General features: G+C 56.6%; 1 protein-coding gene across 2 annotated transcripts; it reads left to right on the top strand.

Moving 5' to 3' along the window:
* Positions 1-869: 869 nt before the first annotated feature.
* KIAA0513 lies at positions 870-17,238 on the top strand (the record flags this gene model as incomplete). Of its 2 annotated transcripts, XM_079722874.1 has the most annotated exons (12): positions 870-1,204; positions 3,219-3,318; positions 4,094-4,167; positions 6,889-6,959; positions 8,124-8,328; positions 9,037-9,077; positions 9,522-9,600; positions 11,247-11,324; positions 12,491-12,520; positions 15,339-15,419; positions 15,856-15,950; positions 16,939-17,238. In XM_079722874.1, 12 exons carry the CDS (start codon positions 870-872, stop codon positions 16,986-16,988), a joined length of 1,239 nt encoding a protein of 412 aa, XP_079579000.1. In that variant the 3' UTR covers positions 16,989-17,238. The 2 variants fall into 2 exon arrangements, with proteins under 2 accessions (XP_079579000.1, XP_079579001.1); XM_079722875.1 differs by lacking the exon at positions 12,491-12,520.
* Positions 17,239-26,795: the final 9,557 nt, after the last annotated feature.

Below are 26,795 nucleotides of genomic sequence, written 5' to 3'. Positions count from 1 at the left end.
CAGTGGTTAAGACTCCGCGCTTCCACTGCAGGGGGCGCGGGTTCAGTCCCTGGCTGGGGAGCCAAGATCTCGCATGCCGCGCGGTGCGGCCAAAAAACAATGAAAATCATTTTTAAAAATGTGCCAGCAGATCTTGTGTCTGGTGAGGTGCTTAAAAAAGAAAAGAAAAGAAAAAAATGAAACCATGGGAGGGTTTAAGGGGATGATGAGAGGGGACATATATCCAACATCCAGGAAGGTGCTGGGTCTTGAGTGGGAAAATGCTAAGAAAGGAACCCAGGAAGGAAGAGACGTGGGCCTTGGAGACCCGTGTGCTTAGCATGTGCCTGACGACACTGTCTTCAGTGGTTGGTGACCCAGCAAGAGTGAGCGGCAGACGGCCGTCTGCGGTGATTTCTGTTCTGACTGGCCTCAGTCTGGTCGGCCGAAGTCGGGAGAGAGCCGGGGGGTGCAGCCCCCTCGAGGTCTCCTTGCTTAGTTTGGAGAAATCCTGACGGATGGTGTGTGTTTGTTCATCGTTTGCCTACCATATAGCAGGTGTTTAACGGTAAGTGGGCAGTAGGAAGATGACATCAGCAGACAGGTGGCCCAAATTCTGGAAGTTTGGAGCCTCTTACAGGGCATTCGTGCCCTAATTCATTCCCCTTATATGACGAGAAGCTCTCGTGGTGATGATGACGTGTCTCTGCTTCCATTCCAGATGCCTTAGGGCCCCGTGGGCCGCCCCAGAGGGCTCAGTCCCGGTGGCCAGCGGCCCCCAAGCAGCTCGCATGCGCTCAGCCTCAGGCTCCCGCTGACGCACCTGGGAACCTCGTTCACCGGCCCCCGCCCAGCATCCTTGCCGGCAGTGCCCCCACCCCCGCCGAGCCATGGAGGCCCCCGAGGTCCCCGTGGGCTCGCTGATTGACTTCGGGGCCGGGGCCAAGCCATCCACCTCCTCGCCCCTGGAGGTGCTGTCTCCAAAGCTGCAGGACGGGGACAGCTCCCCGGGCGAGGGCGCGTCGGAGAGCGAGGCCACGGAGTCGGCCGACAGCGAGAACGACATGGGCGAGTCGCCCTCGCACCCGTCCTGGGGCCAGTACCGCCGCTGCTCTTCCAGCGAGTCCTTCTCCTCCAACCAGAGCACCGACTCTGCCAAGGATGAGGAGCTGCTGGAGCTCCGGGAGTTCATGCGCGGCTACGTGGAGAAGATCTTCTCCGGAGGGTGAGCCACTCGCGGGGCGCCGCCGGCCAGGGCTCCAGGCCTCACCAGCCGCTGGCCCCCTCGCGTCTACGCCCCACCCCAGTGCACGTAGGCCCCCGTGGGGAGCTTCTGCCACTCCTTCCCTCCGCTCAGGGCCCTGGCTTTGCTCCCGCGGCCCCTCGGGTGAGCCCCCATGGGCGCGCCTTCAGAGGTACAGGGGCAGTACAAGGCCAGGAGGTTTCAGTTACCCGCGGCCCTTGGGATGCTCTCGGGCAGCTGAGCCTTAAGCAGCTGCTAGGATGGGGACCCACCCTCGCACCTCCTTCTGGCCTCTCGGTGGTTCTTGACAGTGCAAACAAGGAGCAGTGACAGTTGTAGTGCAGGTGGGGCCTGGGGTGAGAGCGGAGGCCGAGGAGGCGGGAATCTGACTCACGGCTGTTGCCGTCACAGCAGCAGAAAGGGGAGCCCGCTGCAAACTCAGTTCAGGCCTCAGGCCTTGACGGCTGGTCTTGCATCATTCACAGTGGTGCGCGAAATGCCGGAGGTCCTGCCCCTCAGATTGTCTCTGGGACCCACAGCATCAGCGTCTCGGGGTGAGGTGTGTGTGAGAAATGCAGAGTTGTGAGCCCCACCTGACCCACTGAGTCAGAATCTGCATTTCAACGAGACCTCTAAACCTGCATGCATTGCGGCCTGAGGAGCTCTGGCTGAAGGGACCCTTTTCCAATTTCGTTAAAGCGTAAGAAGAATTTCTGCCTGTTGACACCACACACTGAGGATGTCCTTTCCTGCTGAGATTTAGGCCCCTCGTTTGTCAACTGGCAAGGTTGATTTCCACCTTTTCCAGGTGTGCCTCAGTTTTCTCTGCAGTTAGAAGGGGGAAGAGTTCTAGGATCCTAATATCTGACTGTCCCCAGACTGCTTTTATGTTTGATTTTGAGTGCATCCTGGGAGAGCAGTAGATGTGGCTTCCTACTCATTTTGTTTGACTGACACTGAAATTAGTCAGCTTTCTCCGAGTACACCCAGTTAATGAAAAGGGGAGAAAGCCCAGAAGCTCACTAATTTGCCAGGAAGGCCACTCTAGATTTGTGACAGGCAGTCGGCAACATGGAACGTGGACAAGTGAGTGGGATGCATCTTTAAGAGCCTTCCAAAACTCCCTGCAAACGCCTGGCAAATTCTCACATTTCATCTGGTGTTGGTATTTGGGATAAATGAGACCAAGATGTTTTCTATAAAACCTTAAATAAATGAAATTGCAGAAGCCAGTGGATTTTCAGCCTGCTGCTTCCCCCTTTTAGTCATTACATTTGGGGTAGAGTACTGGCCCCCCCACGAAGATGATTGGAAGTGGTTTGAGATCAGGTGAGCATTTTGTCCACCCTGGCAGGGGGCGACCCTCAGGCCTGGGGTCCCCCAATCTTCACCCCTCACACAGAGCCATGGAGAGTCAGCAGACCGGCTCTTCAGAAGTGCAGAGGAATAAGCCACCATGCCCTCCTTCTGATGGCTGGAGGTGGCGTCAGACCTCTGTGTTTCTTGGCCTCAGTGGGTCCTGCTGAGACTGAGCACATTAGGAATTCTTGAATCCAGTCGGTGGCTCCATACCGACCTCAGCAGCAAAGATGGGGGGCAGTTGGATGAGCTGGAGAACCAAGCCCTTGGAGAGTTATGGAACGCTTGTGAGTACCCGGACCTCACGGAGGCAGGAGGTCGGGGGAATGCACGTGGGCTTTGGAGCCAGGAGGTCTGGATGGGGCTCCCACCTGCCACTCCCCAGCTGTGTGTGATCCTCCGAGCCAGGCTTCTCATCCTGGAAACAGAAATAATAAGTGTTTCCTCTCGGGGTTGCCCGGAGGCTGAGATGAGCATCCGCACTTGGCGGGGGCGAGTTACCGTCGGGGTTCCGTGGTGCGGATGCCGAGGGCCGACTGCACTTAGGAGTTCCTCTCCTTCCTCTTTCCCTACTGTAGCCATTTTTGTTGCAGAGGATTAAAGCTTTCCTGTCTTTTCCCTTTGCCCTCTTTTTCAGGGAGGACTTGGACCAGGAGGAGAAAGCCAAGTTCGGAGAGTACTGCAGCAGTGAGAACGGAAAAGGCCGGGAATGGTTTGCCCGGTACGTGAGCGCCCAGGTAAGAGGGGTGACGCCGGGCTGTGGTGTGGGGCAGCCCGCCCGCTCTGGAGAAGGGAGTTGAGGAAAACGATCCCACAGGCAAAAGCGTAAAGCTCGTCTAGAGATGTTATAAAGTCTAATTAGAATAGTGGAAGGTGCCCCACTAGAAAGGAATGCTGGGCTGTCAACTTCATGAAATTCCAGAAAACTTCATTTTTTTAAAGACAAGCACATGGGCTATGTCCACACATGTTTTTATTAAATAACCTACAATATTCCATTTTTGTAAAGATAAAATATTCAAGAGAATGACAGCCATGTATGTAAGCTCAGATAAACAGTAAGTTTTAAAAACAGCCAGTATTATTTTTTTTTCCTGTAAAGTAGATTAAGTTCTTCATTTTTAAAGTATTTTTTGGTCACAAATAATTTATTCTTCCAAGAAAAATTAGAAAATACAAATAAGCAAAAACAGAGAAACTACCCATACCTCACCCACCCAGAAAACAGCCAGCGTTGTCATCGCATCCCTCTGTACTGTCCCACACGTGGGTGAGTGCGTGAAGTTCCTAGGTTTAGAAGTCTCACAAGGAGACACAGGAAACACCCGAGTGATGGTCGGGGGAGCGGGGGGCAGCCCTCTGCTGGGTCCCGGTCTCTGGGGAGCGGGGCCTGTCCTGGGCTCCTGCCGCAGCTGTGTTTAGAGATCCTGGGCGGGGTGAGCACGCAGCCCCTCTGAGCTGGGTGCACCTCCGCCAGCGGCCGCCTGACGCGGCTGCCCTCTTCCCGGACAGCGCTGCAACTCCAAGTGCGTCTCGGAGGCCACCTTCTACCGCCTGGTGCAGTCCTTCGCCGTGGTCCTATTTGAGTAAGTGATGCTGCGGCTTAGCGCCTCCGTCCTGACCTCCGTCCTGACCCCTGTCCTCCCTCCCTCCCTCCCTCCCCGGGAGACCCCAGTCGTGAGAACCAGCCGCATGCGTCATCAGCTCAATTGCTCCCGCTTCCCCCTCCCAACCCCCCTCCTCCGCGACGGCAGCATTGGCTGGAAGTCGTGACCAGTATCTCACGGCGGGGAGTGAGCGGTCCCCACCTGCCAGCAGCGATCAGAGGACCGTCGGTCTCTTCCTGCGGGTCCCGGGACAGGCTGTGATTACACAGCGGCCCTGCCCTCCTCCAGCTGAGGTCTGGGGTTCTCTGGATTTCCTGTGGTGAAGTACTCCAGACCGGGTCACCGTCCGCTAATGAGATGTTTGGATGGCATCGCTGCCCTGAGTTCTAATGAGGCACCACTGGGGCCTTTTATCGCCCAGGACAGCGTGGGCTGGGGAGAAGGGCCCCCCACCTCCGTGTGGCTGGGGGGGACGGCCACCTTCCTTGAGGGGCTCCTCCTCCTGAGGCCCACGGCTCTAGGACTCCTGACCCTCTTCCTACGTCCTGACGTGCATCAGAGCCGGACGTGCCCTCCGCAGTGTGATCCGGAGCGACCGTGTCTGCCTGGGGGATCATGGGGTGTGGGGGAAGTGCGTGGGACAGGGAGGGAAGCTCTGACCCTGATCTGACCTTCGGTTGAGCCCGCTTCCCCCGCCTTCACCTCAGTGAGGCCTCGGAGCAGGTCCCGGTCCCCTGGCTTAGGCCGTGGCCGCTTCTCTGTGTCCCTTGTGTCCTTCCAGGCCTGAAAACCCCTCCCTTCCTGTTCCTTCCCCTTCCCCCAGCAGAAATGTAGCTGCTCTCTTGACTTTAATTCCCTGTCTCGGTGTCTCCCCAGCGTTCTCTGTCCCCCATGAGCACGGGGCATGTACTGGAGGAAAATGGCCAAAACACAGGAGCCCCTGTTTGTCCTGCGCTTGCTCAGAATGTCCCGAGTTCAGGGTGTGCTCCCCAGGGGCAGGGGCTGGGATCTGGGTCTGGGAGCTAGTGTGGGTGGAGGGACGAGAGGCCCTCGCTGAGGTAGCCAAGGGCCCATGCTTGCTTGCTTCCGGAGCTTTGGTAAAGCAGCCCCAGGCGGTCGGGGGTCAGTGTGGCTTCCTGCCCTGAAGACCCTTTGACCTCCAGACGTTTGCATCCATAATTTTCAGGAACCTGTATTTTGTGTAGATGGTGCCTGTCCACATGGCAACGTGCTTATCTAATTCTCAATTTGTCTTCCAGTTTTTCCTTAAATAAGCAAACTGGTAGGTGGGGGGTGGGGGGGTAGTTAACCTCAAGTTCCAACCCTGCCAAAACACAGAATCTTTTCATTACTTTGTCTGTGAGCATATATTTTTTTATGTGGTTGCAAAAAAAAAAAAAAGAACTTACAGACATTTCGTTTTTTAGATTTGTTATTTTTATGTTAAAAAGATAAACAAAAATGGCCCTCATCCCACTGTCTAGATAATTTCTGTTGATTTTCTTTCTTTAAGTAACACTAGTCCAAGGTGAAAAACTAAACAGGAAAGGAAAGCGCATGAGGGAACAGGATGCAGAGGCACAGAAGCCTAAGAGGGAAAGGAGGTGTTCTTTCACACCCTGTTCTCTCACTTTTGGTCCATCTCTCAGTGATAACTACTCTTAATAATGCACATGCCAGCAAATAGATATTTTTTCTAAAAAGGCAGTACTGTGCATTTGCATTCAGTGCTGCATCTGTAACAGCTGTGAGGTGTTCTAATACATGAACGTACGAATGCACCATGATTAATTCGGCTCCTGCCCTGTTGATGGGCATTTAGCTGATTCCTCATTTTTTTCTCTAATTTACAGTGCAACAGTGGACATCACTGTAGCTTTTGCCACTGTAACAGTACAAATTCTTAGTGGCAGACAGACCCTCTTTTTGAAGTGTTTCCCCCCTTTTTGTTTGCTAAATTGAATGAATCCATGTATGTCTCATACTCTCAATATAGTAAGTGTGACATAATATAGTAAGTATTAATATAATCCTTTATGTTTGTAGGACATCTTTTGCACAGCAGAGGTGCTGGCGCGTAGTACTTTAATTTGATTTTCAGCAAGTGGTGTAGGGTACGTAGGTATTCGTATTCCCAGTCATTCTCAGAGTGCTGTCCCTGGGCCCCGAGCCTCAGAACATCAGCTTCCCAAGGCAGTTTGTTAGAAGTGCACATTCTCAGGCCCTGCCCCAGACCTGCTGACCCAGAGACTCCAGGGTGGGCCCAGCAATCCACATCTTCACTCGCACCCCCCCCGCCAGGTGACTCTGCTGCTACCCACATCTGGGGGGTATCATCTAAGTCACTGCTCATTCCTGAGAAGTAGGGGCTGGAGGGGGCCAACGGTTTAAGCCTGAGACCTGAGGCCCGACCTCCAGTTCCGGGTCTGCTCCTTGGGGTGGGGCCCTGGCTATTCCACCTTGAAAGTGAAAGAGGCCAGGCGGATGGGTGGTGAGCACCTCAGTGCCCCAAATCAGACCCGCTCCCAGGCCAGGTGCCTGGACCCAGGGGAGTTCTTTCTGTGGCTTCTCCTCTGGAGTGTCTGGGGAGTGAGGTGCTAGTTTAGAGGTGTCTGTGGAGCATGCTAGTCTTGTCTCAGGAACGTGCAGAGAGAATCCGGTGGAAGGATCCGTCAGCCAGTCACCCCCTTTCCATTTCAGGTGTCACCAGATGGACGACTTTGGGCCTGCAAAGAACCTCATGACCATGTGCTTCACCTACTATCACATCGGTGAGACCCGGGGTGCAGCTTACCTGGAAGGCAGACCTGTCACCTTCCAACGCCACGTCAAGTGGGGATTTCTTAAGGCAAAGCTGTGAGGCATCCAGAAAACAAAGGGAGCTGATATTAGGGCGGGAATAAGGAGGAGGGAGACCCCTAGAACGGGAGGCGAAGAACAGTCCACAGCGTGGGTCAGGAGGCTGACGGTCCTGGCTGGGAGGACGCGAGAAAGTAGGCACATGTGCAGGACGTTGCAGGGTAGACACAGGACAGTGTCTCACGTTCTGGCCAAATGTGACACAGGGTCAGCTGTGGACGGGGGTGACCTGGAGCAGCCCGGGGTCGGGCAGAGCGCGTGTTGAGCTCTTCGGGCTCGTGGCCCTGGGGCCTCCTGGTGAATCGCAGCTGGGGGCAGCTGGGGGGCTCCCCGTGTTAAGCTCCTTGGGCTGTGACCACTGGCGCTCATTCAGGCCGCCCTGAGGAGAGGGTTGCTGAGGGCTTGCCTGTGGGCTGGAGCTGGGCCAGGGCAGCGCAGCACCAGTGGGCTGGCGCTTGTGGTGCATCCCCTACCTCTGCAGCTCAGCTTCGTCCTCTCCTCACCTCGGCAGCCCACCCTCTCCCTGCTGCTCTGCGCTGTTGCAGCAGCTGCTCTGACGGCCTTAGCGTGGAGCCCTTTGATCTGGGGCGGGACATCTCGGCCCGCGGGGTGCCTGGGCCTCGGTCCCTGCACAGCCTTAGGAAGGGACATGCCTCTTTTTCTCCCACGTCCAATGGCCTCCCTGTTTCAGGACCAGCCCAGGTGCCAGCCAGGCCGTCTGGAATCCGCACGCCCCCTCCCTCCACAAGGAGAGACTCTCGTGTCTTCCTCCATCACTTTGTGCCTTATACTCTCCCTGTGTGCGCTGCTCCCCCGCCTTCTGGACTTGGTGCTTCTTTGGGGCTGGATCCCTGCCTGTTTCCTCTGCAGCCCCTGGTGGCACCTGGCTGACTGGTACACACTAGGTGCTCAGCGACCGCCTGAGAGGGCAGGGGCCCCGGCTCTCCGTGTGCCCACGGGCCTCCCGAGCCTCTTGCGTCCCACCGCCGCCGTGTCTTGACGATGGCGGAGGGAGGTGGCCCCGGCCTCCGTGGTTCCAGTTGGCTCTCATCCCTGCTCTCTCCCCCTCCCTCCAGGTAAACCACACCTGCTCCCCTCCGAGTTCAAGGAGAAGCCGGCCGGGAGCATCGACTCCTACTTGAAGTCGGCCAACAGCTGGTTAGCGGAGAAGAAGGATATCGCCGAGCGGCTTCTGAAGAACACGTCGGCCAAGACGGAGAACGTCAAGGGCTTCTTCGGGCTGGAGACCAAGCCCAAGGGGCCCCTGGCCAGGAGAAGCGAGTGAGTGTCGCCTGCGTGCGTCCCTCCCCGACTGTGGGTGTGACAAGGAGGCCACCCTGGCCCAGTGACGGGAGCATCTCTGCGCCCTCGGCCGTCACTGGGGCCTGAGAGCTGCTCCCGGGGGGCAGCTGCCTCCCCACCCTCCAGTTTTCTGGGGCTTCCAAACGCTGTCCCATTTGCTGACGTGCTGGGATGCTCCCCGTGGGCCCGCGTTTCTAGGACTGGAGAGGAGTGTGCGGAAATTGTCGGTAGGCAGGAGGGGAGTTACACCCCCTCCCTGCACCCCGCCCCCCGCTGCCGTGAGAGAAGCCGCGTTCCCCAGGGCAGCGGTGTTCCCACAGCCACTCGGGGACCCGCGGGGGGCGGGGCCGCTTCGGAACAGTGCAGGAGCCGAGACTTCCACAAAGAAGGGGCACCCTGTGGTCCCCACGGTCCCCTCCGACGGCTCGGTTACAACCAGGCCACTTGGCTTTATTCCTCCTCTGGTCTGGACAGTCTTGGATTCAGAGAAAATGGCATGAAGAAGCCTGAATAGCACATCTCAGTTCTAGAAGACTGGCAGTTGGTACATGTGGCGTTGACTTCACAAACATGTTTTCAGAGGAGACCACCTTCGATTTACACATTGGTTATGGGCATCATCCCATTTCAGCAACGTAACAGGGTTCTTTGGGTCGTTTTGTCACTGCTATGGTTTCTCTCCCCAAGGGAGAAAGAGGACAAGCCCCAGGAGAAGCCGCGGAAGACGGGTGAGTGCCTACCCGTGCTCGCGGGGCCGGACGGTGCCACAGCAGCACCGCGGGGCCTGAGTCCAGCCCATGGTGAGCTGCAGGTCCCCGGACGCCTGGGGCTCCAGCTCCCCCGTTGCAGGGGATGCTGTCATACTGCCCTCTGCTCTGGCCTCTAACCGCTTACTGAATTTCCACGGAAAACCCGCCTCCCTGGGGATCAACCCCTCATCCCAGGGGAGTCAAGGAAAGTATCCCCAGCGGTGGGGGAGCTGTTCCCGGGGCCCTCCCTGGGGAGGAGTCCTCAGGGCCAGGCCCGAGGGCCGCAGGGCAGGTGCCATGGAGTTTCCGCTGCATGTCTGTGTGACCTGTGGGATGATGCGGGGCCTGCTGTGAGGAGGGTCACTGGAGTCGGGGCCGGTCGGGGGGCGTCTGCCTCGCTCAGTCTCCCTCCCCCTCCCGCAGTGACCGTGTGCAGCCCAGAGGAGGAGAGGAAAGGGGAGAAGATCTACCTGTACACACACCTGAAGCAGCAGCCCATCTGGTAAGGCCACCCGCGACCTGAGTCACCAGCACCCATGTCTCCATCAGAAGTGAGGGCCACTCACGCCCCCTGGGAGAGCCAAAGGAGAAAAGATGGGCCAGGGTGCAGGGAAATGGGAAACTCGTACACGGCTGGTGGGATTGTCCCGTGCAGCAGCCACTGCGGAGGATGGTCGGGCAGCAGGTAAACAGAGTTTTAGCCCATGACCCCGGCGGTTTTACTCCTGAGTAGATACTGAAAAGAGTTGAAAACAGGTGCTCAAGCAAAAAACCTGTGCACGTATGTTCATGACAGTGTTATTCGTAAGAGCCCAGAGGTTGATACACGAAATGTGGGCTGTCACTCAGCCACGTAAAGGAATGAGGCAGCCACACCTGCCACGACGTGGGTGGACCTGGACAACATTCTGCCACGTGACCCAGGCCAGACACAAAAGACCACGTAGTGTATGTACACAACATGTCCAGGAGGCAAAGCCCTGGAGACAGAGCAGATTGGTGGTTGCCAGGGGCTGGGGGAAGCCGGGAGCGCGGTGATGAAAATGTCCCGGAGATGGATAGTGGCGATGGTTGCACAATTCTGTGAATATACTAAAACGCACTGAATTGTGTACTTGAAAAGCGTGCATTTTACAGTATGTGACTTATATCCTAGTACAGCTGTTCTGTATGTGTCAATAATGTACACACGTGACGGTCGTGGTTGCAGTGGGAGACCAGTGGTCAGGGGACATCTTGCCCTCTGTCTTTCTCTGAGGACGCTCTCTTCCCTCTGAAGCCTCTCCATCGGTGGCTTTTACTTCCTCACAAGTAGGCGGTGTAGTAGCACCTGGAACCCAAAGGGTGTTAGGCGTGCCCCTCCCGCGAGGATCACAGTCTAGCGGCGGTGGGAGAACTTGGTGCAGCAGAATGGGGTGTGTGAGGCACGCGGCCAGCCAGGGCTGGGCTGCAGCTGTCTCGAAGCCTCCGCGAGGAGAGCCCGCCCTGCAGGGCCAGCCTCCGGGGGAAGCAGGGAGAAGGAGTCCAGCAGCCCCGGTCCCACTGTCCGTGATGTAGCTTGGGCCCCTCTAGGCTCAGCTGCTGTCTTGTCATCCGCAACAGGGCTCAGCCCCACTTTTCTGTACAGAGCCGGGTGGTGAGTGTTTTAGGCTTTACAGGCAACCACTGCACTCCATTGCTGTAGTGCCAAAGCCGCCGTGGACAGGATGTAAGTGGAGGGGTGTGGCTGTGATCCCATAAAGCTTGCTTTACACAGACAGAGAGCAGGCCGGACTTGGCCCACGTGCCGCAGGTTTGCTGACCCTGATCCTCTGGAAGAATGCTTCTTCCTCGTGTGTCGCTATAAACGTGTTTGCTCTCTGCACGTGGCCTGTCCCTGCCGGGGGTTCCCATTTATGTTCCTAGACCCTGTTCTAGAGAAGCAGGTCTCCTTTAAAGCCTATGCTTCCTGTTGGGAGCCTCAGCCGGAGACAGAGAAGGGGAAATGGCCTTCGCCCACATCCTGCTGGAGGCGGCTTCCCCTTTGACCCGATGAGTCCAGGCTGAGTCCTGGGAGAGACGCACAGATGCCCTCAGGACACTTTGCCGGGTGTTGGGGGAACCAGCTCCATTTAAGATAAAGGCACATGGGCCTTGTCTGTCTTGCAGGCACACGCTGAGGTTCTGGAACGCGGCCTTTTTCGACGCTGTCCACTGTGAGAGGAGAAAGCGGTCTCCCACCACCAGGTAGGAGCCAAGTCCGGGCCCGCTTGGCCTCAGGGAAGAGGACCAGGGCGAGGCTTTATTGCCCCGTTTCTGAAGAGGAAGCAGGAGGACAGAACGGCTGAGTCGATGCGTCTGTGTTTCTTCCTCAACCCCTTGCGGCCCCGGTGCCCTGCAAGCTGCCTGAAGGGTCCCGGGCGCACCGCTTCGTGGGTGGGGGGGCCCAGCTTGCATGAGCGCTTCCTGCCCCGGGGCTCCGGCATGACTCGGCCTGACCCTCCTAAGAAATGCAGACTCCCACTGAGTGAAGCCCACAGGGCCCCCTCGGACCCACTCTGCCTGTCTCTGTGAGACTCCAGACTCCCGAGCTGAGACCACTGCCGCGGGACCCTGGATGCTGGGCTCACGTCTGGGCAGGGCAGTCGCTACCGTCAACTTACTCCTCTGGGCTGCAGCTTCCCCGAGGGCAGTCTTGCCACTTCGGAAGACTCCCTTTGTAACCCGGTTCACTAAGCACTGGGCGGCGGCGAGGGCTGGGCACGGGTACTCAGCTGTCTCTGGCCACGGTGGTGAGCTAAGGCTGGTGCCTGCTGTGTGCAGCGGCGGGGCGGGGAAGGGGCAGCGGCCTCCCAGGCCTGGGTCACCTTGTTGGCCCCTCCAGTCATGGGACTTTGAAGTCTGAGTCTCTCCTCGTTGATGAAATGAATCCCCGCCTTCTTTGACCCTGGGGAGACCCCTTAACCTTTCTCCCGGCAGGAGAGGGCAGGTGCCTGCTGGTAAAGGCTTTAGTCCACGAGCACTTGGGGGATCTTAAGTGAAAACTTTTTTTGGGGGAAGTAAACCCTATCGGGATGACCTGCCTTGTACCCCACGGCGGCCTGCTGTGGCTGTGTGTCCCGGGAAGGCAGGGGAGCACGTGGAGAGGAAGCGAAGCTGGAACGTTCCTCAGGATTCTAGAGAGAGAGTTCTCCGCCCTTCTGGGAGTCGCAGATGCAGGAGGTGCCTGTAGGCGAGGGAGATCCTCGCGTTGCTTTGCTCTCAGACTCCCGGGCCACCGCCCCCTGGAACCCCGTCTCCATATCCGTCTCCGCTGTGATAACCCTCCTTCCGCGCTTGCTCTCTTTTCCATCCACATATCTTGCATGACTTTGACGTGTTCCTCTGTTTACCTGTTTCTGCTGCCGCTCCAGAGGGGATGCTGGAGAGGAGGAGAAGAAGAGGTGTGTGTCCACGTGACTGTCCATGGACAGTGCGGGGGCCCTTCCGGGGCCGCTGGGTCGGAGGGGAGTGGGGTGTGACCAGACGTGGGTGTGACTCGCGGCTGGCGGGCCCAGCGCTGGGACAGGCTGGCGACAGACAGTGGGGAGCTCGCCGAGCGTAGAGACCCCGAAATGGTCAGGAGACAGACACGGCCCCCGAGACCCCCACGAGGCCCGGTGCGCATCCCGAGAGGAGAGGGCAGTGAGGTCCAGGAGGTCAGCTCCGACCTGGAGCGAGTCCAGCCTCCATGGGCCACTCTGGCCCTCCCAGCGGACCCTGAAACCACACCCTTGGGTTCCCTTGTTGTCCGCTCGGTCATTGATCCGGGCTCAGGAGCCGCAGGTCGGGCCAGAGGACCTGTCCCTGCAGTCATGCCTAGGGGCCTGCGGGCTCTGACAGGTCTGGGGGGTCCCGGAGGAAGGACAGCTGCTTCCTCCCCCTGGCCACTGTGTGATGTGAGGCCTGTGTGTGTGCGGGGGTCCCCTGAAGACAAAGGTCTAGAACAGGCTATTTCCTGCGAGCCCACGGTGGGGTCTGACTTCAATTGTTTGAACTTGATATGTATTCGATATCTTGGTTAAGATATTTTTAGAGTGAAAGGCCCGCCTATTCAAAATATAGTTTCTGATTCAGTGCTTTTTTTTAATTTGGTGGAAATTTCCCAAAGCATGCTTCCTTTAATCAGTGATGTATTTTTAGTGCTTATTGTTTTATGAGAAATCTTGTTTTTGTTAATGCAGCCTTATTGTGGCTTTAAAAGGAGCATTTAGGCATGGCAGCTACCTCCGTTCCTAAGAAGCCCCCAAGTTCCCACAGACTCTCTGGGGGGCGGGGGTGTGTGTGTAATTAACCAGCCTTCCTGGGGCAAGGCTTGCCAGCACCACAGCCGAGGCGCGACAGGGCTGGAGCATCATGACCTCGGGGCCCCACGAGGGGAAGTGAGCCTCTGGGCCTCACAGGCCTCCTCACCCAGAGCAGATGTGGTCTGGCCATGCACATCCCAGATCTGACCCCCAGGACACCCCAAGATTGGGGGCCGGGGGTTGGCTCTGGGTCCTTGGGCAACCTTGTGCCTCCAGCATGATTGCTCTTTGGCAGACTCTGCCGACAGCACCATCAGCACCCTCTCTGTGCTCAGGGGCAGAAATGTCCCCTTTTCAGGAGGCTTCCTGTTCTGTAAGCTGCTGGACACATCCGAATTCCCACTGTGGCAGTTTAGACACACGATCTGCCCTCCTGTGGTATTAGACCTCCACCAGTATTGGGTGTTGAACTCAATTTTAAGGAATTGATTTGTTGGTAGGCATCCCCTGATCCCAAATGACCTTCTACCTGTTTCTTCAGAGGTCAGATAAAATGTCCCAACTCTAGTCCTCACCACAGCAAGAAGACTCACCTCCTCATCTGGGTCAGGGCTGCTGTGCTGCATGACTGCAAGGGGGCCACTTCCACGTGGTCTGGGGTTGTGCAGTGCACAACCTGCGCACCTGTACCCAGCGAGCCTGGCGGTGGTGTGGGAGTTTATGTGCCTGGACATATGTGACCACTCAGGGAAAAAGGATGGGGAGGAACATGGCATGGGATTAGCATAGTGCCTGGAAGCACGTTCCAGGTATCTTCGTGGGTGTCCTGTCAGCATGAAGAGACTGGGAGACTGACAGTGCCGCCCTGGTGTCCCGTGGCTCCCGCTCAGCTGCAGCGGCACCCGTGGCCTCCCTGGGCTGGGAGTGGGGAGAGGAGTTAAGAGCCGATGTTGTTGGTTCTGTTCCTCTTCTTTCAGCTTCTCCATCGCCCTGACCCCTCACCCCTAATACTGCCTCTTCTCTCCCTTCTCTTTTGTCTTTTTCCTCTCAGCCCTGTTTTAGTCAGACTGCTTGTCCAGAGTGTAATTTTTAAGGGGCAATAGGCATCTGCTCACTTCTCAGGTGGCCACGCACGCGGCTCCCCTGCCCCGGGGCGGGTGGAGGTGGAGTGGTGCAGTGGCTTACGGTCCTGGGCCACTGGGGACAAGGGTGCTCGGCCATAAGGGGAGGGGCTGACGCCCTGCAGGACCGGGCAGCGTTCGCTCTCACTCAGGGACACCGAGCTCAAAAAGAGCCCAAAAGAGCACCTTCCCTGCCCGAACCCTGAGCCGTGTGCTCCTTCACGGAGAGCACGTAGAGCCACACGGGCTGTGGTCCCTCCTCGTTGGGTTTCCCAGCTTTGCTTAGAGGCTCTGTGCCGTCTTCACCGCGCTCACGGGCCCGTCCCCGCGCCCTACGAGGCAGCCTGCAAGCAGAGTGAGCGGCGGAGGCGGGCCGGCCTGGCGGGCAGCGTGTGGCCAGAGGCCACAGACCCCCGCTGGAGAGCCTCAGGCCTGCACACAGCGCGGGGCCCAGGGCCTCCTCGCTGGGCTCCTGGCCCCTGCTCCGCCGGCTTCTCGGCGCGCCTCCCCACCGGTGACACGGGCCTCGGCCTCCGTTGTCCTGGAACCTTAGAGAAGGGTGTGGGGGCAGCATTCTCGTCTCCTGGAGAATGTTCCGGGCAGCCGCTAAGCGCACACTGTCTCTGGGTCCTGAGCCTTGTCTCCGCCAGGAGAAGCTGATGAGTGTGGGTCTCGGGCCCCCAGGCAGAGGGGCAGCCTTCGGGCAGGCTTCCTAGAAGCAGCGCCAACAGCTCTTCGGCAGAGGTGTCCCCTCTCTGTCAGGGAGGCCAGCCCCTGTGGGTCAGAGCAGGGGAGGGCCAAGCGGCAGGGATGTGGGCTCTGAAGCCCCTCCACTGCCCCTCCTGTGCTTGCAGAGAGAGGTGGTGCCACATGACCCAGGAGGAGCGGGACGACAGCCTGCGGTTCAACGAGAACATCACCTTCGGGCAGCTGGGGTGAGCGCCAGGGCTGGCCTGCCACCCCCCACCCCGCCCCATGACCCGGACGGGACCCACGCCCACCCCGGGTCACCCAGGAGATGAGCAAGCAGGGCAGTGTGAGGAGGGGCCTCTGGGTGAGACGCTCCTACCCGGGGGCTCTGCTGGGGGAGCGCCACCCTTATGATGTCACACGTCCCTGACTCAGTGTCACCACCACTGTGCGTTCTTAAACGGCTCAGAAGCACACGATTCACTCCATTTGGCCTTGACTCAGGTTCCTAATCAGTCCGCCCCTAACACAGTTTCATGGTGAGCAAGGCTGGCCAATGAGGCGATTTGGTTTTACATCTTTCTATCGATTTCCCGGCCTGGTGGGCTGCATGTCGGGCCCCGGCTCCCTTCCCCTCTGGAGGCGGGAGGGGTGCCAGCTCACGGCCGTGTCCCCCCCCAGCACGTTCACGCACAACATGTTGGCGTTTGGGCTGAACAAGAAGCTGTGCAACGACTTTCTGAAGAAGCAGGCGGTGATCGGCAACCTGGACGAGGGTGAGTGGCGGCAGGGCCGGGGTTTCGGGGGCCAGCGCGCCGCGTGCCGGAGTCCCCACCCGCTCGGAGGACTGTCCCTGCTGTGATTACACATGGGACATGAAACGTTCCTGTCCGCCTGCGTGCGTGGGGCACTTTTCCTTCCACTTGGAGACCCAGTTGTGCTAGGTAGGGCTTGCCCGTGTGGGGCAGGATGGTGCAGGGCCCACCAGGTCAGTGCTTACAGACAGGGCCCAGGAAAAGATATAACTTGGTGCTCGGACTCTGACCTTGAAAATGGGCAGACTCTGGCCCTGAGTTGCCCCTCCTTCTAAACGGCCACCACGTGGCCTGCCTTCGCTCCTTGAATGACACTGCTGCCGGAGGTCTTGGGGGAGCGGCGGGGGCCTTGAGGTCTTTCCAGCATCTCTAACTTCTGTAACGGAAGGGGACACGTTGCTGATGTCAGCTTCCCTGATCGACAGCTGGCCTTTATGCGTCATCCCACGTGTTGCAAGATGCTTCCTCCTTGTCCCCTGAAAAGTCTTCCACTTAGACATAGATTGGTACAGGTCAATATTGTTTACAAATAAAACTCCATCCTGGACCAAGTTAATGAGGGCCAAGGACAGGTGGCCTCAGGAGGTGCCCCTGGGCAATCTCAAAGTGCTGTCACCAGCCCCACCACTCATCACAGGGCAAGAACACTGTCCCGTCCACCACGTGACCCCTGCGTGGCCTCCAGGACCCACGCCTGGCTCCCGGGATAGGGTTCTTCCGCCCACACCAGGCTTCCTGGGGGCCTGCAGGGCTGCCCTCTGGAGCATCATGGCCATGGGAAGATGCATCTTGGTTCCAAGGAGCCCACTGCCAGGCCGAGGGCACACCTTCAGAAGCCCACACCCACCATGCCCGGGAGGGCCTGCTTTGTTATCACCCCGAATGAGAAGGACCTGCCTGTCCGTGTCGCCGTCTCTCTCACGAGGAATAACGTTGTTTTCTCTTCCAGAGCAGTACAAGCTGCTGAGCGACCACATCGAGCAGATGGCCGCCGAGTAGGCCTCGGGAGGTGGCCCGAGGCTCCCCCAGGAGGACTGTGGGTGCGCGCCTCCCTCCCGGGCCCACGGCTGGCTGTCACACACACACCCCGCCCCCGCATGACATTGGCTGCACCCAGAGCCGCCCCACACCGCCCTAGAACTAGCGGTTAGAAGAATCTGGTTGCCTGTTTTCCCTGCCTCCCCTCTGCCTGTGTCTGCTCCCCCATCTGCGTGCCAAAGTGTCCCTGGGATTACACAGCTAGCACCGAGGTGACTGTCCATATCCCCGAGTGGCAGACCTGCGACGTGGGACCGAGGGGGCGCAGGAGGGAGGATGCTGGGTCCACGATGGGCCGGCGTCCATCGTAGCCTCCTGCGGGAGAGGCTGGGGCGCCTGTGGGAGGGTGGGGCGGGGCAGCTGTGGGGTGGCACACGCCAGTGACGCAGGGCAGTGAGGAGGGATGACTGGGGGCCCCCGGCAGGGTGGGGTCGGGTTCCTCCCACTGTGGGGTTCCTGCTGAGCCGGGACCAAGCAGAGGGGGCGGGGGCCTCTGAGTGTCGGTCCATGGCTGGTGTGGCTCTTTCCTGGGTCCCCTCTCCGTGCAGTAGGGACTGGAGTCCCAGGAAGCTCCAGGAGGAGAGGGACACCCCCTATTCCAGGACGGGAGAGAGACCGGGGCAGAGGACGTGCTTTCCCGGCTGCAGAAGGCCCGGCCACAGTCAGGGGTGTGGGCGCCGGGAGACGGCACGGCTCCAAGTGGCTGTGTTGGACCCACGTAGCACTCAGGTGTCTGTGTCAGGCCGTCTGAGATGTTCCCGCTCAGCCGACAGCTTCCTTCTGGAGTGGAGAAGCTTCCGCCCCTTGCTCCCTGGGAGTAGCTTGGGGCTATCAGTCCCGTGTCGAAGCACAGACAAGAGAAGCTTCTTCAGCAGCTTCAAGACAACCGCCCTTTCTGAAAGCAAACAGTGCTGCTCTTTATTTCAAAAAAGACAAAAGAATCTGTGTCAGCGTTACAGGCGCCGTGGCAGAGGCCGCTTCTGGCGGTGACTGTGTGAGGCTGGGTAGCGGGGGCTTCGGAGGGTCGGGCCCTCCACCCCGGCCGCCTGGGGAAGCCTGTACCTTCCGCCACCCAAGCCCTTGGACCACTTTCCTGCAGACTCTGCAGACACCCCCTCGCCGTCTCAGGTGCCGGGAACCGGGGCTCTTCCCCCCAGGTTTGTACCAGGCACAGCTGACCAGCCCGAGGGACCGCGGTCTGGCCAGCAGGCCTCCAGCCTGCCAGCTGCCCTGGCGAGCCCGGCTCCCCCGCCCCAGCCCCAGCTCTTGGGCGCTGACCTTGACGAGGCCAGCGGGGCTCTGTCCTTCTCGCCTTGATCCTTCGTCCCGTGTGCCTGCTGCACCTCCTCCAGCATGACAAACACACGCCTGATACCCAGCCCTCCAGCCCTCCAAGGTTCCCCTCGTGGGGGATGCCTCCCTGGAATGTTCCAGAGCAGAGCGTGCATTGGTTGAGCCGAGAAACGCACATCCAGGTGATCGTAAGAGAGATGACGGGAAACACGGCAGGACCCGAGCGCGCCGGCGTGAGCTGCTCCTCCAGGAGACCTGGGGGGCTGGGGCCTCAGAAACCCTGCTGTTTTCCGCAATGGCGCGCGCGTGTGCGTGTGTGTGTGTGTGTGTGTGTGTGTGTGTGGTGGCAGCCTCTCTGGCCATGTCACTAAACAAAGCACAGCTGTGTCGCCAGTTTGCATAACATCCAGCTGACGGGTGTGTGGGCCCCTCCTCCAGTGCCTCCTGAAGATGACGCAGCCCCTCCTGAGACGTTCAACCACAACCCCTGGGTGTGCTGTGCTCCCCCCACCCCCCGTAAGAGCAGGGCCACGTGCCCTCGCAGGGCTCTCCCGCGGCGGCTGTGTGTCGTTGGCTTTCTTAGTGGTTAGTTGAAATGCGTTAAGATTTTATTCTAAGGTGCCCAAATGACTTATCCTTGTACATAGAAGATTTTTGTACGGACGTTCGATCCAGTCTGATTTCTGGAGGGAGATAGTAGGTTCTGGGTCTTCCCAGGGTTGCTGGGGAGCTGGTGGCTCTCTCCCCCCAGGGTGGGGCGGGAGGGCCTGTGCAGCCTTGGAAGGAAATGCAGCTTTGACTTCTTTGGGCTTTTCCAGGCACTTTAACTTCAAGATGATCTTGAAACCTTTTTTTTCCATGCAGGCCTCTTGAAATAGCAGTTGAAGGTAGAAGCAAGGGTTGCTTTGGGTTTTTTCCCCTCCCCTTGTTTGTGTAACTCTAGCTCCTAAGAGTGGAGCCTGACCCCAGAAGTCCTGCCTGTCGCTTTCAGCCCCACGAAGGGACACTGCCGGAGACCGTGGGCCTCGTGGAGTGACCGATGTCGGGATGGCTCTGAGGCTGCCCTGCTGTGTCCTGGTGGCATCTGCCTTTGGCCGAGCATTTCACCTCGGAGTGTCTGGCCACTGTCACCCGGAGGACACACGGCGTCCCTAGCAGGAGCCGGCAGCTTGCCTCGCTGACGTTTCCTCTCTCTGTGACACTGTCTTCCCTCCGAGGCCTGCTCAGCGGAGACAGACACAGGGCGGGCCGTCAGGTCCGAGCGCGGAGAAGTCTCACCCCGCCGTACACACAGGAGGCTTTGGAGAAAGAGCTCTGGTGGCCCTCCCTGTAAACTCAGGACCCTTAGACTCGGGGCAGGAAGCGTCGGGTCATATCCACGAGGAGAGTTTCCAGTCCCGGCAGGTTCAGGGTCCCAAGCCAGGAGCTTCGAAGGCCTGCATTAGCAGTGGCATTTCAGTCTCCTGCTGTCTGCCTTTCAGGGCTGTGTGAATTGTAATGAGCCAAAACCAGCTAATTCTCCGAGGTAAAAAGTACTCTGCTTTGGAAATAGGATGATGTCGAGATGTGGCTTTGTACGTCTTCAGCCTGTGTTGCAGTTTTAGCAATGTTGTTAGATGTTTAAGGGCTGTGCTAGTATTCAGAGCATATCTACTGTGTGCGCGCGTTTAATCAAAGGCAGGAGAACCAAGTTCTGATATTGTAAGTTCTTTGTACAGTGAAAGGGAGTAGACCATGATTTTCCTATTGCCAGAAGGGGAAAAAAGCAGACCAAGGAGCTCTTAAGTTGCCAAAAGGAGGGCTGGAGAGAGTCCAGTTGGCGAGTTTTGTGCTCCAGTGAAACCCGGGACGGTCAGGGTCAGAGGCAAGCCCCACGCTGGGTTTAGGGCAGAGACCCAGGACTGGAGTCAGAGGTGCCGCCTGACCTTTCTCTTTCCTCCTTCCCGGGAGCTGGAACCAGTGGAACCCGTACTCACCTCCCCCTGCCCAGTTAGACGGTGAAGTTCATTGCTGTGGAGAGAAGGTGGCAGCCTTGAGGGTTGCTTTTCCGTCGGCTGTTTTAAGTGGGTTAGTTTCTCACCCAGAGCACTTGGTATTGCAGCCTCCCAGTGTGAGAAGCGCAGTGTTCACGCCACAAAGGGGCTTGCGAGGAGTTTTGTTGAACCCAGGTGACCGTGACCAGCAGTCAGGGCTGCAGCTACAAGCCTGACCTTCCTGGGCGTCGCTGCACCCCGATGAGTTGGCTTTTCAGGAGGATCCCAGCAGGTCGGTGCGGTTAGGTCAGCTGTATGGCCAAATCACCTACAGTTGAGGCAGCTGGGCAGCCAGGGGCCTGAGTCATTTGCCAGAACAGTTAGGGAGCTTGGGAAGCGGGGGAGAAGGGCCCAGCACCAGCCTCGGGGGAGGGGGAGTAGCCGGGCGGTCCCAGGCTGGTCACTCCCTGGCCACCCTCTTCCTCAGCCACAGGCAGAGCTGCAGGGCTGGGGGCCCATGGCCCCTCGGTCCCAGGGTTCTTCTTGCAGCGCCCCACCCACCCCGGCCTTTTAGTTTCCTTGAACCACTGTTCCAGCCACTGAGCCATCTCTCCGTCTTCCTGCAAATCACTGATCCCTTTTTACGATTCTTGAGGGTGAGTTTCGCTAGGAAAGCCTTTGAAGCTGAGTTCATACAGGGGAATGGCATCGGTGACGAGTACCCCTAACTGGCTGGTGTGCGACGTTCAGACCTGAGCTGTAGTCAGGCCTTAGTCAAGTCACGTGTCCCAGTACGTCCTTGTCGCCCGGCGGCCGGGAACAGGCCTGTGTGGGTTCTCCAGATGGTTCCCACCCAGGAGCACCCTCAACGCCAAGACCCTCCGCGTGGCCGGCCCCCACCAGCCTCATCCTGCCACCATCTCCCTGCAGTCCCTCCCCAGCAAGTGCCTCGGCCGGCCGGCCCACCTTGTCCCTGGGTGTCCTGGCGCTGGCCTGTGTCCCTGAGTTGGCTGGTCTGTCTGAGCTTGAGATGAGTGAAGGGCTGCGGGGGGATCCTTCCCCCTGGCTGTGTCCCCAGGAGTCAAGGGGACACTGCTCCCGCTCCAGAGTTCTTGGTTACTGTTGGAGAAGGAACACCTCATCATTTCCAGGAGCGAGTCAGGACGGTCTGGGTTTGCCCGTCTTCCCATCACTTCCCGCAGGACCTCTGTGCAGGCGGGGGTGACCCTGCATCCTCGCTTGTCCTGCAGGGTCAGACCAGGGCGCTGTCGCTTAGCGCCCTCCTGAGCAGCACTGACGGGGTCGCTGAGCTGGAAGGAGGGCTCCTGCTGGTGACGCCCCTCGGACCCTGGGGGGCTGTGCTTGTCCCCACCTTGGTCCTGGATGGTGCACTCGCGAAAATGAAAGGGAAGTGCTCAGCAGGCCCCGTTCCCACACACAGGCTGCATATGGGGGCCCTGATCTGTCCCTGTGCTGGAGGCTTGCTTAGGTTCCCGTGGATGCCTTGAGATGGACAGGCTGACCATTTGAACAGTAGGAAAGGCTCGAACTCAAATGGCAGGTACCTCCCCTTAAGACGTGTCAGCTTGAGAGCTTCATGGTTCTAACTGTGGCCTCTGGGGCTTCAGGAGGGTCTCCCACGTGCATCCCCTGTTTCTCTCCCACCCGTTGGTCTCGGACCTGAACTTGCCTTGGCCATATCCACGCATTGCCCTTAGTGGCCCAGAAGTTGGGGTCTGTGATGCAGGTGTGTTATATGTACACTTACGCAATTTCGTGTCCCACGAGGCGATGTTCTACAAACTGTGTTTTCAGGTAGAGAAAGTTTCAAGGTCGAGCTCTCAGAACAGTGCTAAAATCAAAGCTGTTTCCTGTGAAGAAAAAAAAAACCATCTGTATATTTCACCTCAGATTGTCAGAAGGCAGAAACTGAAATAAATTATCTTAAAAAAAAGAAGTCAGTCTGTTGAATTTTTGTTTTCACATGTCCATGAGCACATTTTTTTTTTTTTTTACAGAATTTGCAATCTTCTCAGTGACGACAGAGAAAACACCTTTTTCTAGGGTCAAATAGACGTTCTCCCCACTTAGGCTGAGCAGCTGGGTCTTGTGCAGACGTGTGTGCGTGTCATGGCCAAACCGCTGGGCAGAGGGAGAGTCCGCTGAGTTACCGCCAGGGGTGTGTTAGTGAATGGAGGGGCCTTGGCCTCCAGGATGCCTCCAGCCCTTCCAGCTGATATCCTGGTCTTGCCTTTGAGCCTCAGCTGCCTCACTTCTTGCTTTTGGGGGTCGGGGGGCTGTGAGTAGATCGCGATTACCACCCCCGCCTGACACACACAGGACACCTTCATCATCCCTTACAAGTTGGTTTGACGGACGTATTTTGTGAAATGTTGGGCTTGCTTTTTTTCTGATTATAAGAGGTCAATAGCCATGTTCTAAGTCTCCAGACTAACAGATCTGGGAGGTGAGCCTGAGGACCAGCACAGGGCCTAGACGAAGTGTCCTTGGTACCCGGAGCAGTGGACTCAGTTCCAGGGGCCTTGGGTGGGATGGTTCCCAGGGAGAAGGTGCAGGCAGGTCCCCCAGCCCTGGCCTGGCCACCTGAGATGGGCTGGGGTATGTGCCCTGATGCTCAGTGGGGCAGGGGCTGGACCGCCCTGTCTCTGGTTCTCCCACCCAGCCTGGAGGACCGGCCCAGGTGGTAGAAGCCTTCACACCTGACTTTTCCTCTGGTGCCAGGAGAGTCCAGCAGCTGAAGGCAGCAAGGACCCTGAAGAGCACAGGGTGGGGTGGCCGTGGGAAGAAGCCTGGGTCCCATTCTACCTCCCCACCAACCCACTGCGTGCCTTTTGCCAAATTTTTCTTTGAACCTCAGTTTCTTCATCCATATAATGGGAGGGAAAACATCACCCATCCGAGGCGGTTCCTGTGAGAAATGCAAACGTGCTTCTCACTCCAATCTCTTTCCTCCTCGTCCCGATGAGGAAATAAATCAACCTAGGAGCTGTACGTGTAGGAAGGGTCCTGCCCATTTAAGGAAAAAGAAAAACGACCAAACTTCTCTCTAAATTTTATAGGAATCCATTTAAAACATATTCTTCAAAATTCATGACACTAAATATAAAAGAAATTTAAACAATTAGGCATTCAAATGGTGTTTCTTTATAAATTGTAACCTTTCTACTTCTGACTTTATTGACGCTTAAAACTGTACTGAGACTTCCAGGGCACCCTGATCATGTAACACTCTTGTCCCTTAAATTCGTGCCGAGCATCTCTGTCTGCAGGCACCTCCCCTGCGCAGTGCCACAAACGCCCATGCTCCCCTAAAGAAGCATCTCCCCTCTTTCCATATTTGGAACAAGCCTCTCACGAAGTCATTTTTTAATGTCACAGGAAATGACCACAGGTGCTCTTTTCTCCTGTACGCAGATCCTGCGCGAGTTGCACTGGGAACCAGTGGGGTGGGTTTGCCCTCAATGCCTGGGACTCTGAAAGCAAGAGACCCAAAAAGTTATGCTCCTTCCACCCCTGCTCACCCCACCTCCCACCTCCTGGGCCCCAAAGAGAGGAGCTAGGAATTTTGTCCCTACTTCCAAGCGACCATGCACAGAGAGAGAGCCAGGGAAGCTCCTGGCCGATGCCCAACCCTGGAATTGGGAACAACTGGTCTCTTTGGGGTGCTGGGGCCAGAGAGGGAGGGGAGAGGCCCCTTGTGCCGTCAACTTACCTTTAATGAGCCCCTACTATGTGTCAGGCACCACCAGGCTCCAGGACCAGAAGATGAAGAAGCAAGGTCCTTTTCCTTCAGAAACTATCAGTGGGGTTCAGACACAACTGAGGTTAAAAAAAGGTACATTTGTGTGTGTCTGTCTGTGTGTGCATGTGCACACATATATATGCTTAGAGTATAAAAATAGATAAAATATATACTGTAAAATGTGATGATATATAATACAATCTATGATAAGTTTATTTTATAAGTTATTATATAGGAAATATAGAATGTTTTAGTTATTTTTGGAGTGAGTGTCCTTCCTGGTTGAATCAGGGTGGGCTTCCCTGAGGAGGTGCCTTGGAGCTGGATTTTGGGAAATATAAGTCACTGTGGCGAAGACGTTAATCCTGCAATGATCCCATGAGAAAGGTTTGGGTTTTTTTAAACTTAATTTAATTTTTTATTGAAATATAGCTAACTTACAATGTTGTGTTAGCTTTTGGTGTACAGCAAGGTGATTCAGTTATACATATCCATATTCTTTTTCATATTTTTTTCCATTATATGTTATTACAAGATACCCCTGTGCTATATAGTAGGACCTTGTTTATCTATTTTATATATGGCAGTGTGTATCTGTTAATCCCATACTCCTAATTTATGCCACCCCCTTTAACCCTTTGGTAACCATAAGTTTGTTTTCTATGTCTGTGAGTCTATTTCTGTTTCGTAGATAAGTTCATTTGTGTATTTTAGATTCCACACATAAGTGATATCATATGATATTTGTCTCTCTGTCTGACTTACTTCACTTAGTGTGATAATCTCTAGTTCCATCCATGCTGCTGCAAATGACATTATTTCATTCTTTTTTATGGCTGAGTAGTATTCCATTGTATATAGGTACCACATCTTTATCCATTCATCTGTCAATGGACATTTAGGTTGCTTCCGTACCTTGGCTATTGTAAATAGTGCGCAAAGAACATTGGGGTGCATGTATCTTCTTGAATTAGTTTTCTCCGGATATATGCCCAGGAGTGGGATTGCTGGATTATATGGTAACACTATTTTTTAAAGAACCTCCATACTGTTTTCCGTAGTGGCTACACCAGTTTATAATACATTCCCTCCAACAGTGTAGGAGGGTTCCCTTTTCGCCACACCCTCGAGGAAGGTTTTGTTTACCACTTTGCTGATGAGGAAATCATGGTACCCGCAGTGGGGAATGAAATCAGGGGCTAGCTGGCTCCAGAGCATAGCGTTTATCCTGAACGGCTGCAGGACGTCCTCTCCCTGGCAGAGGTCTCTAGGAGGCAGCAGGAGGTGTGCTGAGAGCCGAGTGACCCAGAGCTCAGATGCCCCCAGCCACCGTCAGGAATTTGCTCCCCAAATGTGCACACCCAGGGGGCCCAGGCGGGCAGGCGGCCGAGCCTGCGGACCCCCACCCCTCCTCCACTTCTGTGATGTGTCCCTGGTCCCAAGGTCATTCCCGCACATCACGTCACTATGGTTTGGGTGAATTGCGTCCCCAAAACTCATGTGTCGAAGTCCTAACTCCCAGTACTCACAATGTGACCTTATTTGGAAATAGAGTCTTTGCAGATATATTTAGTTAGGATGAATGGGGTGGACCCCTGATCCTATGACTGGTGTCCTTATAAAAAGGGGAAATTTGGACACAGAGACACACACAGGGAGACGCCATGTGAAGATGAAGGCGGAGATCAGGGTGATGTGTCTACAAGCCAAGGAGCACCCAGGATGGCCTGGGAACCACCCGGAGATTCTCCTCACAGACCCCAGAAGGAACCAGTCCTGCCAGCACCCTGATCTTGGAGTCCAGCCTGAGGGAGAATAGATTTCTGTGGTTTGAAGCCCCCAGTGTGTGGTGCTTTGTTTAAGGCAGCCCTGGGAGACGATTCACCTGCACCCAATAAGGACTCTATGGGGCTTTCCCTGACAGACCCACCCAATGTCCTCCACCTGCCTCTTGTTTGTAGAAAAACTTTAGCCTCCTAGGCCTTCCCCGAGTTCCAAAGAATAAATTTAATCAGAGAAATGAGAAAATGCAGAAGCTAAGGAAAATAGTCAAGCAAGACAAAATAATAAAGAGTTCAGCCATTAAACAAAGCCAAGGACCTTTAGTTCCTCCTCAAGGGCTATAGATAATACTCTGCGCCATGTCCTTTGAGCTGCTTTGCAGGTACGGAAACCCCACAGGTGGAAGAAGTTAACTGGATGCTGCCCAGTTACCTCACCACCAGCCAATCAGAAGAATGTCCACAAGGGACTTCCCTGGTGGTCCAGTGGTTAGGACTCTGCGCTTCAACTACAGGGGGCCCGGGTTCGATCCCTGACTGGGGAACTAAGATCCCACAAGTCGCATGGTGCAGCTGGAAAAAAAAAAAAAAGAATAAAAGAAAAATGTCCAAGAACTGATAACGCGCCCCACAGTCTCCCTTCCTCACCCTGTCTTTAAAAACCTTTCCTGAGGGCTTCCCTGGTGGCGCAGTGGTTGAGAGTCCGCCTGCCGATGCAGGGGACACGGGTTCGTGCCCCGGTCTGGGAGGATCCCACATGCCGCGGAGCGGCTGGGCCCGTGAGCCATGGCCGCTGAACCTGCGCATCCGGAGCCTGTGCTCCGCAACGGGAGAGGCCACAACAGTGAGAGGCCCACATACCGCAAAAAAAAAAAAAAACCTTTCCTGAAAGTCATCAGGAAGCTGGGACCTTTTGAGCACCAGCTGCCTGGACTCTTTGCTTGGCGCCTGCAACAAA

This window comes from Hyperoodon ampullatus (genome assembly GCF_949752795.1).
Source record: "Hyperoodon ampullatus genome assembly, chromosome: 18".
NCBI lineage: Eukaryota > Metazoa > Chordata > Mammalia > Artiodactyla > Ziphiidae > Hyperoodon > Hyperoodon ampullatus.
The sequence above is the reverse complement of the archived record's forward strand: the minus strand, read 5'-3'. Positions and strand labels throughout refer to the sequence as shown.